General features: G+C 45.3%; 1 protein-coding gene and 1 long non-coding RNA gene across 11 annotated transcripts in view; both read right to left on the bottom strand.

The window, feature by feature from the left end:
- LOC101793459 (uncharacterized) overlaps positions 1 to 18791 on the bottom strand; it is a 78886-nt gene that overhangs the window by 38962 nt on the left and 21133 nt on the right. For 2 of the 9 annotated variants that reach the window (XR_011812466.1, XR_011812469.1), the window contains exon 1: positions 6331 to 6429. The exons of 6 other annotated variants lie outside the window; for them this stretch is intronic. This is a non-coding gene — a long non-coding RNA (uncharacterized lncRNA). Of the gene's footprint in view, positions 1 to 6330; positions 6437 to 18791 lie in introns of those variants that run through there. One more of the 9 variants, XR_011812468.1, reaches the window with a different exon arrangement.
- LOC119718263 (uncharacterized) overlaps positions 9727 to 18791 on the bottom strand; it is a 42870-nt gene continuing 33805 nt past the window's right edge. Inside the window, exons 1-2 of one of the 2 annotated variants that reach the window (XM_072044295.1) lie at positions 12233 to 17418; positions 9787 to 10771 (exon numbers count right to left, since the gene is read on the bottom strand). In XM_072044295.1, coding sequence (XP_071900396.1) covers positions 13180 to 16233 — 3054 coding nt within the window. In that variant the 5' untranslated portion in view covers positions 16234 to 17418 and the 3' untranslated portion in view covers positions 9787 to 10771; positions 12233 to 13179. Of the gene's footprint in view, positions 10772 to 12232; positions 17419 to 18791 lie in introns of those variants that run through there. The other variant, XR_011812462.1, reaches the window with a different exon arrangement.

Genomic DNA, 18791 nt, shown 5'->3' with positions numbered 1-18791 from the left:
AGTGCTTATGATAATAGGGAAGTTAATGAGAAAAGCCAGGCTGGTTCATGTTTTGTAAGACTCAAAATAAAACTCAGCATTTGTCAATAGGGAAGAGACAAACACTGAAAAAGAAAGAAAGAAAGGTTACAGTCCAAAAAAGCAGGTATTGAAAACAAGAGAATGACACTGTCCTAGCTAGAAATATCGGTGAATAGTGTTGTATGTTGGCCTTGTGCAATGATGTCTTGTTTACATGGTTTATATTAATATCAGTTACTTCCTGAACCGAGACTGAGGATGTGTTGAAGTAAGGATTTGTGAGGATATTTAAAAATAGGGTGAAGAGACAGAGAGGAAAGATCGGGAGTCCAGAATAAGTACTATTGAATTTGTGTGGCACTGTGCAGACTTCTAGCTTGTTCATAGGTGAAAACTGCAGACCTTATGAAAGGAATTGTAGGCAAACAAAAACAAAAAGAGAAATATATACAAAAACACACCACCACTAAAAAACACTAAGATTTTAGTCACAGAAGTGTGGTAAATCTGGAGGAAATATCACAGAAGTGATAAGGCTGGCAATTTTAAATTCAGTCCAGTCTGCCTTCTGCATCTGCAGAGCCTTGCTTTGCAGAAATAACCATGCAAAGACAAAGGGCAGGCAGGTAAGACCCTTCTCTTCAATTACCTATGCACACAGCTTTGCAGAGATAAAATGAAATGGTGTGTACCTTTTCCAGCAGAACCCAATGGGAAATACGGCTCTGGGACAGTCCCCTTTCCCTCTCCTTCCCCTGCAGATAGAGGTCTAAAAAATAAATTCTTTAGCTAGAACTATGGCTAAAGTTCACCCTAATACCGTTACGACAGGTTTTGTTCTGATACATGTGGCAGTCTGCTACTTTTGAATCTCCCTTTGACTAAAGCTACTTGTTCTCAAACACTTGACATTCCTCTTTGTAAGAGAACCATTGGGTTGGCAGAAACTCAGTGAAAGATAAAGGACCACATCCCGAAACAATTCTAACATGGTAGAGAGAGAGAAAAAAAAAAAAAAAAAAGGATGGGTGAGCAAGTTGAAAGATATGGATTAATTGGTACTAAAGGGAATTAGTATAGATAAAGAGGAGAATAAAAGGAGTGGTTTGTCAACATGGATGGGCCTTGAATTGCCTTAAGAAAGGATCTGTACACGCATTCCTTGGTTTTCTACTTAGTCATTAATTACTTCTTGAGTCTTGCAAATACAGGCATGCTTACACTGTGTAACACAGAGCTGTGCTGGAGATCCCCAAGCCAGATACACAAAGAAACTAGCACATCTACACCCTGCAATGCTGTGCCACACAGACAAACTCAATCTGGTCACAGAAACAGCATTACCTCACAGGAACACTTCACCTGGGCACAGCACTGTACCTGGACCCACAGCACCCAGCTGGAGCTAGGCCAGCTGTCTTCACAAGGAGCAACGTGGTACAGCATGGAGACATTGCAGGGGCTGAATGGAAGAGCACAACACTTTTCTTCAAAACATAGAAAATAATTAGGCCACCTTGATGTTTTACAGAACTGATTTGTAAAGGAAACATCCAGGAAAGCAGGATGGTGCTGTCTGGACAGTGAGACAGTCTTACAGTGGATATCACTGTAGATGTCAGCAAAAGTCCAGATCAAACTGGTGGCAGTCGTGCTGCCTCCCAGCCAGAGAGCCTTTCTGCTCACCAGGACCACACAAACAGCAGCAAGAGATGCAGCAGTGAGCCGGGACCTGCCTTTTTGTTCAGTTACATTTTCCACTGCTCTCCTTGGGAACGTGGCAGAATGAGGCTCAGATAACATCAGGAGTTTCTGCCACACCGCCCAGTATTTTGGCCCACGAACACCTTGCAGCCTTGGTTTTAGTTCTGTGCTGCTGCATGAAGATACCAGCACATGGTTCCCACAGGCAGGCTCCAGAGGCTGCCTGTACTGTTCTGCAACAGCCTTCAGGGACGTGAAGTCCCTGAGAAAAAGGAACAAAACTCACAGCCTTTTCCACTTAAAAATAAACCAGTTAAATGAGAGGAAGCAGGGCAGGTGGCTCGTTTCCTGTGAGCAGCACGGCAGATTGCAGGGCGAGCCCAGGCTTCGATTCATGGGCCAGGTTGGAGTCATTGTCCCCATCCGCCCGCGCACAGGAAGGAGAGCCCAGTCCCATTTGGCACCGCCCTGGGCACCTGAAGTCTCAGCAGGACTTAAAAATGCCATGAGAGCAAGCCTGCTTCTCCCCATTTTGCTCTCCTTTGCTGGAGTTTGACCACCAGCATGCTGCGTGAGCAGAGAGAGTTTATTGTGGCACTGTGCTGCTGCAATAAACTGGCTCAAATATTCCCAGGAAAGACAATATGAACAAATCACAACACGAGCACTTAGCATGTGTATGAGAAGTCGTTGATATTTCCCTCTTCCTTGGTTCTAGTCAAAAGAACAAGCACCAAAACCTGAGAGGCAAATCACTTCCCGTCTCTGCTGCTCTGTTTAGGGATGTGCTCATCTAGAAAGCCATGCCAGGGGGACACTTTGTGGAAGTCTCTTGCTAAAATATGAGCAGGAAAGTGCTGATGTACAAGGAGGCCCCTCCTCCCCATTTAAAAGACATTTTACAGCCTCCTGCATGTTTCCTTGAAAGAGCCTTCCCTTTCCATCAGTCTTGTTCTCCATGGCAGTGGCTGATAAATTAAAAGGGTGACATGGGGTGATCAGCCTGTGTCTCCTCCCAGCCTGGCTTGCCTCTGCTTGATGCTTCTCAATGCAGGGAAGCTACTGCCCCACTTCTGGCAGGGAACAGTCCACGCTGCCATAAATCCAGACGTTCCCAGCAAGATCAAGAAGGAGGGCGGCTGTGGGAGGCCTCAGTGGAGGCAGGGGAAGCTATAACAAACATGTGAAAATTAACTGGATGCATGTTTACATCTGATACGTCTACACATATGGGCACAGGCAGTCGTGTGCTTGCTCGGCCCTGGTTGGGTCCCACCAGATGTGAGCCTCTTGCAGCTGGGAAATGCCTTTTGTGTGTGTGGTGTGTGTGTGTCACTGAGTCTGAGTTAAGCTGCATCAGCGTATAAAGCACGGCTGCAGAGCTCCCAGCCTGGACTGCCTCGCATCCAGATGGAGATGATAAAGCAAATGTTTGCACCTGCTCATGTGGACATACATTTAGAGGTTTTGCTGACACAGGTTCAGTGAAAAAAGCAATGGGCAAAACTCTGCCCCCACATGCTTGCACAGCTCAGTAGGGTTCAGATGTATTCATCTGGTCACTTCAGGATGTCACACACTGCTTTCTGGCAGCTGGACCAAACACAAGACAAGCATTTCTTGCTCCTGCCTTTCAGCATCGCCTCCTCCACTTGCTGCAGAGGTTTGTCCTGTCCATGCCAAGCACCATGCCCCAAAGCACCATCACTTGGGCTCTGGAGGGCAGACAGCAGCAACAGTTCAACTCCTTTTTATCCACTGCCAGAAAACAGCTTCAGAATGGGTCTTCTACTGAAATAGCTAAATTTTTCATCTGTAATTTGCTTGTAATCTGAGGGCAAGGATCACAAGTCTTCTTACCTTTGCCTTCTGGTGCTCAGCTCTGACTATGCCAACTTAAAACACCAGTAGAGTAAGACTCCTTTCCAGTGCTTATGGCTGAAGAACAAGCCTAGATTAATTTAAGTGACTACTTTACACTTTAAGCTTACAAGTGGAAACTGAGCATAGTGAAAAAGAGAAATCCACTTTTCCCCATAAAGATTTTTCATAATATTTCTCAGAAAAAAATCTAAACTGATGACAGTGCAATCTACTTTGTTAGCTATGACCTTGCACTTACTATTTTTCTGTAAATAAGAAAGGGGAGGGCAAGGTTCAGATTTATTTAGTATTCTTCAAAATTAAATACATCACCATGCAGCTATGTGAAAAAACAGACCCAAGATTTCATCAGCTTCTCTCTTCTCCTCTGGAGGATTAATAACTTCTCAAGCACGAATTATTGTCTTGTTAGCACCATCTTATTAGAAAAAAAACATTTAACTTGTGCACTGGGTGTTAATTTTTTGACAGTTTGTTACTTAAACAGTGAGTAGTTACTATGTAAAAGAAAAGAAAACGGGGAAAGTACACTCAGGAAAAATGTCCCTACCTACATATGACCTTCTGTACAACTGCCTGATAAGAAGCCAAATGAAGCAAGGCTTCATTACTCCTTCTGAGAAGATTTTCCTGTGAAAATAGATCTCCTCACAGTGGGTTGCCAGCTTCATTATTAATTGCCATACCCTCACATTCGTTTTCTATGGACTATGGCACAATTATGGCCCTGGTGGAGTAGGTCTGGCCCAAGGGGGAAAAACTGGTGGGCTCAAGAGGGGCCAGGGCAGCTGCAGGAGCAGTGGTACGGAGTCAGGTCACCCGCCGGATCCACCCAGGAACAATAATGGCAGAGCTTGCAGGATGCAATCAAGTGCATTCTTCTCCTGGGTGATTAAAGAAATATTCAATTTGATGCAACTGAGGTACAAAAGCTCTCTGTATCCTTCTGCAAAGCACAGATGAATGCCTTGCTTTAAACGCTTTGCAAAAAGTGCAGTATGCCAAGGACATATCATTTACATGGAATCCAGGCAGCTTCATGAAATCACTGCTTGCAGATAATTATACCAAAACTAATGGGAAATAAAAAAAATATATCTGAAGGGAGTAAGTCAACTTCTCAGTTACCAAGGTTTATTTTAATTCCCCCAATGGAAACCTGTGGAGGTTCTCTAGGAATACCTCTTCTCTATTAATGCAATGAATCCAAAATGAACACTTAAAAGAACACTTCCTCATTCTGACTTGGTAACTGCACCCAGTTTAAAATCTGAAAACAATATAAAATTGATATAAATTGACTGTCAATTAAACAAGATGAGATATGAGTGACAATAGGCAAAAAATTCAAGCAAGCTGTGAGTTTTCCTCTCCTTGTTTCGCCAAGGCTTCTGCCCCCTGAAGTCTCTAGCAATGGTATAAATCACATCTCTGTATCTTCAAAGTGTGATTAAATATCCAACATGAGAAAATAACATTGTACATCACTTAACAGCAGTTGTGCCCTGACATATTCAAAATCAATTATCTTTCACATCATGCAGTCTCAACTTTTAGCAGTTATTTGTGGTGCTAATTTGAGTTGTCCTGGATAATTAGAGGATCTGTATCTCCATCATTATAAAAAATTACTTTTGCTGGGATTTGCGCAGGGGTACTAACGGCATTACAATCATAGCAATTTTAATAAAGGCCAGATTATATCTAGCCCTAACACTCCAAATCTTTAATGAATTTATCCCACAATATCCACAGAAGATAATTAAGTAAATTTATCCCCATTTGCTGTCAGTGAGAAAGTGAAGCTCAGAGGTAACATGATTTAGATGCTCACAGGCTAAGCACCCTGCTTACCTGCATTTCTTATGCACATATACACTGGGAAAATTAACAAACAAACAAACAAAAACAGAAACAAACAAACAAAACCCACAAGCACAAGGATAGTGGCAGAGGAAAGGTCGGACTCATCCTGGAGAAGACCTGAGCTTCTCACACCAATATGCCCTTGTCTTTAAGTAGTGCAATATTTCCAGGGCCGGACTAGTTTAAACAGGGAGGATTCATAGGCATGAGTCCCAGCTAAACTATAGTATATGGTAATGAGGAAAAATAAAAATTAAAAGCCTGTTGGAGTTTTGCCTGCAGCAGGGGAAGGAAGTTTCCTGACAAGGGTTATTGTTTCAGAAGAGTTTGATGAAATAATAAACAAAATACTGCACTGCTAATGATTTCTGTAGATCCATGATGCCTTGCAATGCAGGGGAGTAGGTATACTCCCTGCCAAGGAAGGGCTTCCTACATAGTTTCAATCTGAAATAACACACACTCCTTTATCAATGACAAAAAGATAGAAGGCAATTCCTCAGCACAGGGCTTTCTCTAGAGAAGAAATGGCCCCATCAATGTTCAAGGTGTGTGAGAGATTCAAATAGTTTTACCACTCAGGCTTCTTTTTCAAGTTGCATTAAATCTGCCCTGAACCAATATTATAAAGGACAAAGGTCAAGGCTTTATTTATATAATACAAGGATGTAATGCAATAACCGGCTGTTTAAGACACGTAACTAAAAGATCAGGGACAAAGCTGCAGACAGGATGTCAGCACTGCACAGGGAATTAGCCATGCAACTCCCTCCTATTAATTACAGATACGCACATCCGAATCACCATGCATCACGATGAAAACGTACCAAGCGATAACTATGATTCATACTTTACCATTAACAATGCAGCAAAAGGTGAAAGAGGATGGTGCTCTTCCCGTACCGTTAAGTAACCATAGCTCTATGTTCTTCCTATGTCCAACCTGAAATGGAACAGCAGCCGTGGAACAACGTGGTAGGAGGTTATTTTCATGACCTCCTATAAATGCCATTTTTTGAAATGTTACTATATAAGGTATAAGTATTCCCATATCAACTGTCAGGCACCAATATAATATTTTTCTACAAAACCCTAACAAAAATTAAATATTGTTACAACTTGCAAGATAACCAAAAGTACATTGTGTATCTTTGTGTCTGCCAGAGGCAAAAGGATTTTATAAGCTCAGAAAGACTTTTAGAAGTTTAATTTCTAAATCCTTTGTGCAAAGTAACTTACTTGCTTAACATGGGGCATACATGTATATTGCAACTCTACTCACAGTGAAGTACATCTACAATTTGGAGCTCACCATGAATTTTGGATACAAGAGTACATCTTAGTTATGTGACATATATCCTCTTATCAATGATCCTGTCCAAAAAAGTTTTAGCAACAATAATGAAGAGAGAGAAAAGTTTTCCTATACATTAATATTGTATATAAATGGCATATTATCTAACTTATTAGGACCAATTGCACTCTTAAACATTCTTGCTCAGTTGTCATTAACACATGTAAAGGATGTGCATACAACAGGCTGAACTTGATCCCTGAAAACACTTGTGATTGGATTCAGTCAGAGAGCAAGGAACTGCTTTTGCAAGAGATGCCCGCTCTTGCAACAAAGTTCCTCAGGTGTACAGGGTCTGCAAGATGTTGGTTCTCATAGTAAAACTGAGATGTTTGAAAGTTAACAAAAAACTGCTCAAAGCATGGAAAATGAGCATGCAACACAAAATTATAAAAATTTGATTGAAATGTCTCTGACAACATAGACATTTCATAGACATTTAATTGCTTTGGTTGGGTCTGCTGTAAATGCTGGTTTTCTTCTTTTCTTTTAATGGATTTATTGCATCTAATTTAAATGTTGAATTTCTGGTTTATGCAAGACTGACACAAAGACAAAATTCATCTAATTGTAATAGTACTTATCTAAGGCTTTACTGTATTATTCTAAAAGGCTGTTGGCATTTAACTTTGTCCTCATGACATCTGTAACTAATGCAAAATTGGAGCCCTTATAAGGGCTTTAAAATAATGTTTTTCAGCATTAACTGCCAGGTAGCCTTTTTCAAATGTTTTCCATGCACTTTCTGTTCTAGATTTGGAAACTGTGGCTCTTCATGTAGTCTCTAACTGATGGAAAAGATCCATCAAAGCTCTTCTGGTAACCAGGTGTATCCTATTTTCCCGGGAGCAGTGTTTCTCTGGCAGTGAAAGATGGCTGGTGTTCTTTACCTCAAGTGAACTGTACCCTGTAGGCCAGGAGAAAGCCGAGCCAAGAATCTGCTCTTCAGCTGAGCTGTTTTACAGGTGAAATCACTGGTTATGGCTTGCATTCACCAGCTGAGACATGAAGGAGTCTGTGCTTGGAATCAGGAACACTTTGACTGTTCCTGGTCACTGCTAGTTTGGACCAGAAAGACACAGGTCCAATATTCACTACTTGTAGGCTTTGCCCATCTCTTAAGGCAAAAAAGCCCCCCTTTCACAGGACCCCTCTCCCAATACATGAAAACTGCAGTACTGCAGTCCTGATGCTTCACCGCTAGTGACAAAGAACATGGGAAAGAGGTTTCTTCTGTTCACTTTCCTTGCCCCAATAACCAAAGATCAGAAAACATTCTTAAGGATGTCATTCACTGATGTTTCTATAGCATAGCATTCAATAGATAAATTTCAATATATAAAATCAGACAAACTACTTACATACTTCAGTCCTAAGATTTTATTTTATTTTAGCTCAAAGCTGGTACCTTCAGGAATGGAAATTGCGTTACCTTTTATGCTTTATCAGTCTTTGCTAAGCAGACAACAATTCTGCAAATTTCTGAATGAACTATAAAGTTTTTGGTCACTGCAACTATTTCATTATAACCATGTCAGCCCAGCTTTGAGATGTAAAGACCTTAAAAGTGATTGCACAATGTGATTACTATAAGAATGGTGAAGCGTGTGTAAGAACAGTGGTTTTTCATGTTATAACTTAGTTCCTCAGGATGGGAACATACTCAGCTTCCTGTTTTCTTGACAGCTGAAGACGCAGAGTGTGCAGTAGAGGTTGACTGAACCCAATCGAACTTGTCCTTTAATTTCTGTAACTCATCTCCTGTCTCAACCTGCTAAGGAAAGTCTCTCAACAATGACAAAAGTCTACCCTCAAGTTACCATCTCTTGTGCTCTGCACCTGTGAACTGAGGCTCTGCAATATGAAGCACTCACATGAGACTTCGCTGAACACGTAGCGTCTCTTGGTAGAGATGAAACTCACAAGTCCAAACCATCATTCAGTGAACTCTGACAGCTTCAGGCTGCCCGGGTCCTGTGCTGCATTAACCCATGCTCAGAAAAAGTGTCCCACAGTCCAGATCACTGTAAAGGGAAAAGCCTTTCCAAATGAGAACACACTGCTCCAAGGTTGATTCCTCCAAATAAAATAGGAAGGTAAGCCACAAATTTCTGATCATGCTTTGAAATGCATTTCAGCCAGTTTCCCATCTGTTTATCTAAATGTGAGCCATCATGCAGATTTTAAACAGTCTTTAATGAGCTCAGTGAAATTGCCACACGTGTAAGTGATCCCTGTGCGTGTGTGTATAAAATGGAAGGATTGGGGCTGCTGTAACCTATGTTTAAAAAAAAGGGAGAGATGAGAGAAATGTGAACATAGGGAAAGGAAACACGCAGCCTCAGAGAGAAATGGATAGAAAAGACAAATAAAAGGTTCTTTATCATTGCTCAATACTAAAATAGTTGAACTTTTCACATGACAGATTTAAACACAACATTGGGAGAGGAAATTATTATTCCAGCTCTTTAGAGAGAAACCCAGTCCCAAAATAAGACTGCGTAAGTAGTGGGAAACCCCTAGTGACTGGGCATTCCCTAACTCAATGCCTGTCTTGTGTGTTTTGACATTTTGGGGGTTGCACTTCTGCCTGCATGATGAAAAACACAAAGGGCCTTGTGTTTGCTTTTGGCCTCTGGCTGCTATTGTAATACACAATAACATAAATATTGCTAACATTCTTTCAGCAATACAGAGCACATCTAGGAAATGAACTGCAAAAATCTGGACTAAGGGTCCAGTGTGTCCCAACCAACAGTTCATCCCTCCTCCTTGAACAGCCATTACAAAGGAAGAAGAAACAGAAGTGGGAGCAGAAGGCAGTGACAGAAGGAAGATGGGAACAGACGGAACTTCACACAGATCTTCCAGCAGTTGGGTGCCTGGGGGCAGTGGAAGAAAGGTCATAAAAAACAGCCAAACACCACCACAAATCAAATGAGCATCAAAAAGTTTATTTCTGGACAATATGGGTGGATGCAGCACAAGGGGGTAGAAGAAGAGTGACATGAACATCTTGCTTAAATGAACACATCAACTTTTTTTTTTTTTTAATTGAAATAAAATCTAATTAACTGCAATGTGTAAAATAAATTGAGAGCTTTTTGGCAGGGGGGAGGCAAAAGCTACTACTTTCCAGGGGTATGCTTTATTACTGCCTCTTTTTGAATTGCAAACCAGTCAGCTCAAGGGGATTTAAACAAGACCACTGTAAGAGATGTTCATGCACTCCAACACCTTAGAAGAATAGGGAAGGCTCCTTCTAAAATGCCACTGTGACTACATCTTAGGAAGCTGGTCCAAGCAGGGACACAGTTCCTTGAAAACCTTCAGAAAGCGGATTAACCTCTCCACACTGAGACACAGAAAATCTAACGAGATGCCCCAAAACTGCCTTCCCATTCTGCAATTTTAATTGGCACAAACATGTGAGTAAGAAGTTCTCCTGCAAGAACATGGGTGTAGCTGTTTGTGACATGAACAGTCTGCTTTTAGGGAGGGCAAAATCCTGTCCTTTCTGAAATCAGCCACGTAAATCCTATTGACTTTCGGAGGTTTCCAGTTTCAGCAAGTAGCACATAATCCTGCAGCCCTGAAATCACGACTGTGCAGATACACCACACGAAGCGTTGTTTGAGTACTGTTCTTTGTTGGACTTCTTAATCCTTCTAGAATGAGAGGTGTTTGAAGCTGCAGCAGTTTAGACGCTTCTGACTCCTGCGTCCAGCTCCTCTGTGACCTATACAGTGGTGATATTGCTTATGGTTGTTTGCAGGTACTGGAGAGCAGTTCTTTCACCTAGGAACGGGAGATAATCCTGGCTCTCCTCCATGCAATATAATTTAATCCTCTCTGTCCAACTTTCCAGCTTTCCACATCCCTGTATATTTTTTTTACTTGTGTAATGATCCATGCCTCCCCAGTTCACCAATCTTCAAATTTCTTCCAAGTAAAAAAAAAACAAAAACAAAACAAAAAAAACAACAACAACATAAGACACTGTAGCACCCACATGGCTTCTGCACAGGTACAACATGAAGCAAAACCAGGAGCTCTTCTCCATGCTACATTCACATTGGAGCTTACAATCCTACCTGGTTTGGATTTGCCCAAGGACTGGGTCTGTCCTTGGACCACCCAACCACATCAAACACTGCTTCTACAGACAGAAGGTATGTATGAGGTTTGAGCAGCACACAGGTGCCCATGGGGGCATCACAAAGCAGCAGCAAGGCAGGTTAGATGTGGCAGAGCAGCCACCACCAGCACCAGGCACCTTGGTGCCCTAACGAGGCAGCAGGCTCGCGCGTTCCCCATCGCAGCAGAGCTCCTCGTGCAGAACCATCACCACAATTGGAAGTAATTGGAGGTCTTTCCACCAGGCTCAGCAGGGAAAGCAAGGAGTGAAAGGGCATAGGTGGATGGCTGCCGGGGCTGGCCACGAGCCCTCGGGGTGGGGGCACGCTGGTGGCAGGGCATGGAGAAGGTCGCAGTGCCACTGCCTGCTCTGGGCTGCCCCTTAAAAGCAGAATGTGAACCCTGTGCTTGCCAATCAGCTGTAACCATTAAGACATTAAAATAAACCCAAGCAAAAGTGTTGCTGACATCCTAGATTATATAAAGGGCTGGCTTTAGTGAGCAGCCTTGCCTCTGTGTTGTTACAGACTCCCTTCCACCCTTCTTGCTCCATTTCTCACCCGTGGCTGTGGCTCAGGTCTCATAATAGAAAGTCCCATGCTTGTCCTGGTCTCCTCACCACACACAGAGCAGGAATTTGGAGCAGGGTTATTGTTTGGGGTACTTCAGGACTCAATGTTCTCCTGAAGTGGTTTTTGTTTCTTTTTAAAAGCATTATTATTTAACAGTTTGATTAAAAATAATACTGAAGTCTGAGAAGAGGCACTTGTGACACACTAAACTGACCTATTAAATTCCAAAACTCTCCACTACACAGCCCGTCAAGCAGACGTTTTGCAATTGCATTTGCCATGAACAGGTGGAAAAGTATTCGCCTCAGGCCAGAGGTGAACACAGACACAGAGGGGGCCAGAACGCTGGTGGCTCTTCGAGGAAGCCATGGAGCTGGGTACCCTCAGCCCAGGATATGTCTAAGCTCACCCCGCAGAGCTAGAATGGCCAGGAGGCTCCAAGCCAGCAGATATTAGAAATCCAAATTCACCAGCAGCTTACCAGGCAGCTTGACAGCAAACCAGGCAGGGGCGAGTGCTTCAGCACAAGTCAGCGGGAACAGTATCCCTGCTTTGGTATCAGCTAATCAGTCTTCTCCTGAAGGTGTTCCTTACCATTCCTGCCATAAAGCTGCAAGGAGGCTGCGGAGGCAGCCCCAAACCCTACTTTCTAGAGCTGGGTGTAGTAGACAGCAGTCATCTTCTTGTCTCATACCTGAAACATTTCTGTTTATTTTCCCCAGGAACTGAATATAATGCACACTGAAGCAACTGCAATCCATCCTTCTTGCGCTGTTTTTAGTTTGTGACTGCTTTGTCTCCATCCTTAGACAAGACAATATTATTAGGGACATTTTATAATAGTTATCTTTCTAACTCTTACGTGACTATTTACTGCCATAGGACACGGTTGCTTCATACCCAAATGTTGTGGTTTAACCCGGCCGGCAGCTAAACACCACGCAGCCGTTCGCTCACCCTCCCCCCTCCCTCTCTGGGACGGGGGAGAGAAATGGAAAGTGAAGCCCGTGAGTTGAGATAAAGACAGTTTAATAAGACAGGAAAATAATAATAACAAAATAATAATAAAAATAATAACAATAATAATACAATGATGATAATAGGAAAGTAATAATAGTATGTACAAACAAGTGATGCACAATGCAATTGCTCACCACTCGCTGACCGATGCCCAGCCTAACCCCGAGCAGTCCGGCCCCCTCCCCCCGGCTAGCCACCCCTATATATTGTTTAGCATGACGTCAGATGGTATGGAATACCCCTTTGGCTAGTTTGGGTCACCTGTCCTGGGTCTGTCCCCTCCCAGCTCTTACTGCACCCCCAGCCTGCCCGTTGGCAGGACAGAGCAAAAGGCTGAGATGTCCTTGGCTTAGTATAAGCACTGCTCTGCAACAATTAAAGCATCGGGGTGTTATCAGCACTCTTCTCATCCTAAGCCAAAACACAGCATTCCACCAGCTACTAGGAAGAAAATTAATTCTGTGCTAACTGAAACCAGGACATCTATCCACCCCTTATTCCATACCATTTATGTCATGCTCAGGTTACACTCTTTTCCATACATTCTAATTAGTCACCTATAGTAATCATGGTAGTGATAACATACAGTATAATATACTATTTAACATGGTACAATTCAGTTCATGGGCTATTCTCACCCAGTATTAAATCTCCTTGAGGTACACACCGGACCTCTCCGTTCTTTTGCATCACCCACCAAGTGTATCCAGGTCCCTGAGCGAAAACAATTCCACGAATAGGTTTGCCTTTTCCTGAGGCAGGAGTAGCCCAGACTGTTTTACCCAGCATATTTTTTACATGCACTACAGGAACTTTATCCCCATCTACAGTACGTAACAGGTTTGATTGGGCAGGTCCAGCTCGGTTGGTAGATCCCCTAGTATTGACTAACCAAGTGGCCTTTGCTAAATGCGTATCCCAGTTTTTGAACGTCCCAGCGCCCATTGCTTTCAAGGTAGTCTTTAACAGGCCATTGTATCGTTCAACTTTCCCGGAGGCTGGTGCATGATAGGGGATGTGATACACCCATTCAATACCATGTTCTTTGGCCCAAGTGTCTATAAGGTTGTTTCGGAAGTGAGTCCCATTGTCTGATTCTATTCTTTCTGGGGTGCCATGTCGCCATAGGACTTGCTTTTCAAGGCCCAGGATGGTGTTCCGGGCGGTGGCATGAGGCACAGGATATGTTTCCAGCCATCCGGTGGTTGCTTCCACCATTGTAAGTACGTGGCGCTTGCCATTGCGAGTTTGAGGGAGTGTGATGTAATCAATCTGCCAGGCCTCTCCATATTTATATTTCAGCCATCGTCCTCCATACCAAAGAGGCTTTGACCGTTTGGCTTGCTTGATTGCAGCACATGTTTCACAGTCATGAATAACCTGTGCTATAGCATCCATGGTCAAGTCCACCCCTCGATCACGAGCCCATCTGTATGTTGCATCTCTACCTTGATGGCCTGAGGTGTCATGGGCCCATCGGGCTATAAATAATTCACCTTTATGCTGCCAATCCAAGTCCACCTGAGCTACTTCAATCTTAGCAGCCTGATCCACCTGCTGGTTGTTTTGATGTTCTTCAGTAGCCCGATTTTTGGGCACATGAGCATCTACGTGGCGTACTTTCACAGCCAGGTTCTCTACCCGAGCAGCAATATCTTGCCACAATGCAGCAGCCCAGATGGGTTTGCCCCTACGCTGCCAGTTGTTTTGCTTCCATTGCTGTAACCATCCCCACAGGGCATTTGCTACCATCCATGAATCGGTGTAGAGATAGAGAACTGGCCATTTTTCTCGTTCAGCAATGTCTAAAGCCAGCTGAATGGCTTTCACTTCTGCAAACTGACTCGATTCACCTTCTCCCTCAGCAGCTTCTGCAACTCGTCGCGTAGGACTCCATACAGCAGCCTTCCATCTCCGATGCTTCCCCACAATACGACAGGACCCATCAGTGAACAGGGCATATTTCTTTTCATTCTCTGGCAACTGGTTGTACAGTGGGGCTTCTTCAGCACGACCCACCTCCTCCTCTGATGATATCCCAAAGTATTTGCCTTCTGGCCAGTCCATGATCACTTCCAATATTCCTGGGCGACTGGGGTTTCCTATTCGAGCCCGCTGAGTAATCAATGCAACCCACTTGCTCCATGTAGCATCAGTTGCATGATGCGTAGAGGGGACCCTTCCCTTGAACATCCAGCCTAGTACCGGCAATCGGGGTGCTAGGAGGAGCTGCGCTTCAGTACCGACCACCTCCGAAGCAGATCGAACTCCTTCATATGCTGCCAATATCTCCTTTTCAGTTGGAGTATAGCGGGCCTCAGATCCTCTGTATCCCCGACTCCAAAACCCCAGGGGCCGACCTCGAGTTTCCCCAGGTTCTTTCTGCCAGAGGCTCCAGGTGGGGCCGTTCTCCCCGGCTGCAGTGTAGAGCACATTCTTTACATCTGGTCCTGTTCGAACTGGCCCAAGGGCTACTGCATGGACTATTTCCTGCTTGATTTGTTCAAAGGCTTGTCGTTGTTCAGGGCCCCATTCAAACTCATTCTTCTTACGGGTTACTTGGTAGAGCGGGTTTACAATCAGACTGTAATTTGGGATGTGCATTCTCCAAAACCCCACAACACCTAGGAAAGTCTGTGTTTCTTTTTTGTTAGTTGGTGGAGACATAGCTGTTATTTTGTTGATCACATCCATTGGGATTTGACGACGTCCATCTTGCCATTTTATTCCTAAAAACTGGATCTCTCGTGCAGGTCCTTTGACTTTATTCTGTTTTATGGCAAAACCGGCTTTCAGAAGGATTTGGACTATTTTCTTCCCTTTCTCGAAAACTTCCTCTGCTGTGTCACCCCACACAATAATGTCATCGATGTACTGCAGGTGTTCAGGAGCTTCCCCCTGCTCTAGCGCAGACTGGATCAGCCCATGGCAAATGGTAGGGCTGTGTTTCCACCCCTGGGGCAGCCTATTCCAAGTATATTGAACTCCCCTCCAAGTGAAGGCAAATTGTGGCCTGCACTCTGCTGCTAGAGGGATGGAGAAAAATGCATTAGCGATATCAATTGTGGCGTACCACTTGGCTGCCCTCGATTCAAGTTCATACTGAAGTTCCAGCATGTCCGGCACTGCAGCACTCAGTGGTGGCGTGACTTCGTTCAGGCCACGATAGTCCACTGTTAGTCTCCACTCGCCATTAGACTTTCGCACTGGCCATATGGGGCTATTGAAAGGTGAATGGGTCTTGCTGATCACTCCTTGGCTCTCCAATTGACGAATTAGCTTATGGATGGGGATCAGGGAGTCTCGGTTAGTGCGATATTGCCGCCGGTGCACAGTTGTGGTAGCGATTGGCACTTGCTGTTCTTCGACCCTCAGCAACCCCACAACAGAGGGGTCCTCTGAGAGACCAGGCAAGGTAGATAATTGTTTAATGCCCTCTGTCTCTAAGGCAGCTATACCAAAAGCCCACCGGAACCCTTTTGGGTCCTTGCAATATCCTCTTCTAAGATAGTCTATGCCAAGGATACATGGAGCATCCGGGCCAGTCACAATGCGGTGCTTTTCCCACTCATTCCCAGTCAGACTTACTTCAGCCTCCAATACAGTCAACTGCTGAGATCCTCCTGTCACTCCACAAATATAGATGGGCTCTGGTCCTTTATAGCTCGATGGCATTATAGTACATTGTGCACCGGTGTCTACTAAAGCCTTATACTTCTGTGCGCGTGATGTGCCAGGCCATCGAATCCACACAGTCCAATAAACTCGATTGTCCCTTTCCTCCCCCTGGCTGGAGGCAGGGCCCCCCTAATCCTGGTCAGAATCTTCTTTGTTTCTGTGTTTGAAGGATTGTCTGCTGGAAGTTGGAGCAGCAAACTTTTCGGAGAATCCTTTTTTCCTGATTGTTTTCTTTTGCAACTCACGTACCCGTGCCTCTAGGGTCGCGGTAGATTTTCCATCCCATTTTCTCATGTCCTCTCCATGGTCTCGTAAGTAAAACCACAGGGTGGCACGGGGTGAGTACCCACTATATCGTCTTCCTTGTGTGGATGAACGCCTACCCCTGATAGCTGAGACACTGCTTTGTACAGGTGCGGAGGAGAATAATCTCTCTTCAAGTTGGTGAAACTTTTCAGAAAGTTTCTCCCAGGTGTTCTCTTTCGGTCGTTGGACACTGGTTGGTTCAGGTTGGGGGGAAGATAGATTCTCTTTAAGTTGGTGGACCTCTTCAGACAGTTTCTCCACAGCTGAGACGCAGGCCTGTAAGGAAGAGGAGAGACTTTCTTCGTACTGCCGGAGTTGTTTAGCCGCTTCATCCACTGTGGGTTCCTCATCCTCTTTCCAGGCCATTACTGCCAATGAGCTGGCATATGATGATGGTGCACTCCGTACAAACTTCCGCCACATGGGTCGTGTACACTTGACTTCATCTGGATCTTTGGATGTTTGTGTCTGGTCTGGATCCTCATAAATCACTTCCCGTACGGCTAATTCCCTCAGGTACTGGATTCCCTTCTCCATAGTGGTCCACTTGCCTGGTACACATAAAATATCTTCCTTGAAGGGATACCTTTCCCTCACAGCTGAGAGGAGACGCCTCCAGAGGCTGGTGGGTCGTGCTCCATCTGCAATTGCTTTGTCAATGCCGGCGTCTCGAGCAAGGGATCCCAACCGTCTGGCTTCCCTGCCGTCTAATTCCACACAATTGGCTCCAGAGTCCCAGCACCGGAGCAGCCAGGTGACAAGCTGCTCACCTATACAGCGACCAAAATCTTTTCGCACATCTCGTAGCTCGCGCTCGTTTAGGCTTCGCGTAGTTACTGTTGCTCTTTCGGCATCCTCATCTTCCTCCTCCTGAATCCTTGATGGCCCAGCGTCGTCATCATCTTCGTCATCTCTATACTTAGTTTTGGCAGAAGCCTTACCTGGATTGGCAGAAGACTCTCTGCGTTCTAAACGACTTGAATTTCTGTACCATATTTTCACCTTCTCTACAGGGGCAGCTTGCACTGCTACTGCTCGTTTCTCTGACTTTGTTACAGGGTCTGCCACAGGGATTGGAATACCCTCTGCAGGGTCAACTTGCACTGCTACAGCTCGTTTCTCTGACACGGCCACAGGAGCTGGAGCGGCTGCAGGAGCTGGAGCAGTTGCAGGAACCGGAGCTGTAGCGGCTACAGGAGCTGGAGCTGGAGCTGGAGCAGTTGCAGGAGCTGGGACTGGAGCAGCAGTAGGAGCTGGAGCTGGAGCGGCTACAGGAGCTGGAGCTGGAGCTGGAGCAGTTGCAGGAACTGGGACTGGAGTAGCGGCCGGAGCTGAAACTGGAGCGACTGCAGGAACTGGGACTGGAGCGGCTGCAGGAGCTGGAGCTGGAGCGGCTGCAGGAACTGGAGCTGGAGCGGCTGCAGGAGCTGGAGCTGGAGCGGCTGCAGGAGCTGGAGCTGGAGCGGCTGCAGGAACTGGAACTGGAGCGGCTGCAGGAGCTGGAACTGGAGCGGCTGCAGGAGCTGGGACTGGAGCGGCTGCAGGAGCTGGGACTGGAGCGGCTGCAGGAGCTGGGACTGGAGCGGCTGCAGGAACCGGATCTGGAGCGGCTGCAGGAGCTGGGACTGGAGCGGCTGCAGGAGCTGGAACTGGAGCGGCTGCAGGAGCTGGAGCTGGGGCGGCTGCAGGAGCTGGAGCTGGGGCGGCTGCAGGAACCGGAGCTGGGGCGGCTGCAGGAACCGGAGCTGGAGCGGCTGCCGAGTCCACCGTAGGGGTCACAGTGGCCGTTGGATCTGTCACAGGGCTTGGAGTGGCCGCAGGGTCTGTCACTAAGTTGATAGCAGTATCAATGGCAGCTCGATAGGCATGAGCCAGGCCCCAGCACGTTACAATGATTTGTGTTACTTTAGAACTGCCAGAATCATGACACCTTTTTTTCAAGCATTCTGCCAGTTTTTGAGGATTTTGCCATTGTTCAGGGGTGAATTTCCAACATACTGGGGGTGCCAACTGCTCTAGATGCCTGCCCATATCCGCCCATACTCCCTGCCACCCACAACTATCCTGCCCCCGGGCAGATCTCCAGAAGAGCTTCCCAAGTAGTTGTTTAACTTTAAGCAGAACCTGAAGTGCATTCATGAGGCAGAACAACAAGACTATGGTACTCTGAGTATTCCAGAAATATTCAATATCTTGGAGAGCTATTGTGACAAGCTCAGGGGATAAGAGGGTGGTGAAGGAGGAAGGCA

This window comes from Anas platyrhynchos, chromosome 13, assembly GCF_047663525.1.
Source record: "Anas platyrhynchos isolate ZD024472 breed Pekin duck chromosome 13, IASCAAS_PekinDuck_T2T, whole genome shotgun sequence".
Taxonomy (NCBI): Eukaryota; Metazoa; Chordata; class Aves; order Anseriformes; family Anatidae; genus Anas; species Anas platyrhynchos.
The sequence above is the reverse complement of the archived record's forward strand: the minus strand, read 5'-3'. Positions and strand labels throughout refer to the sequence as shown.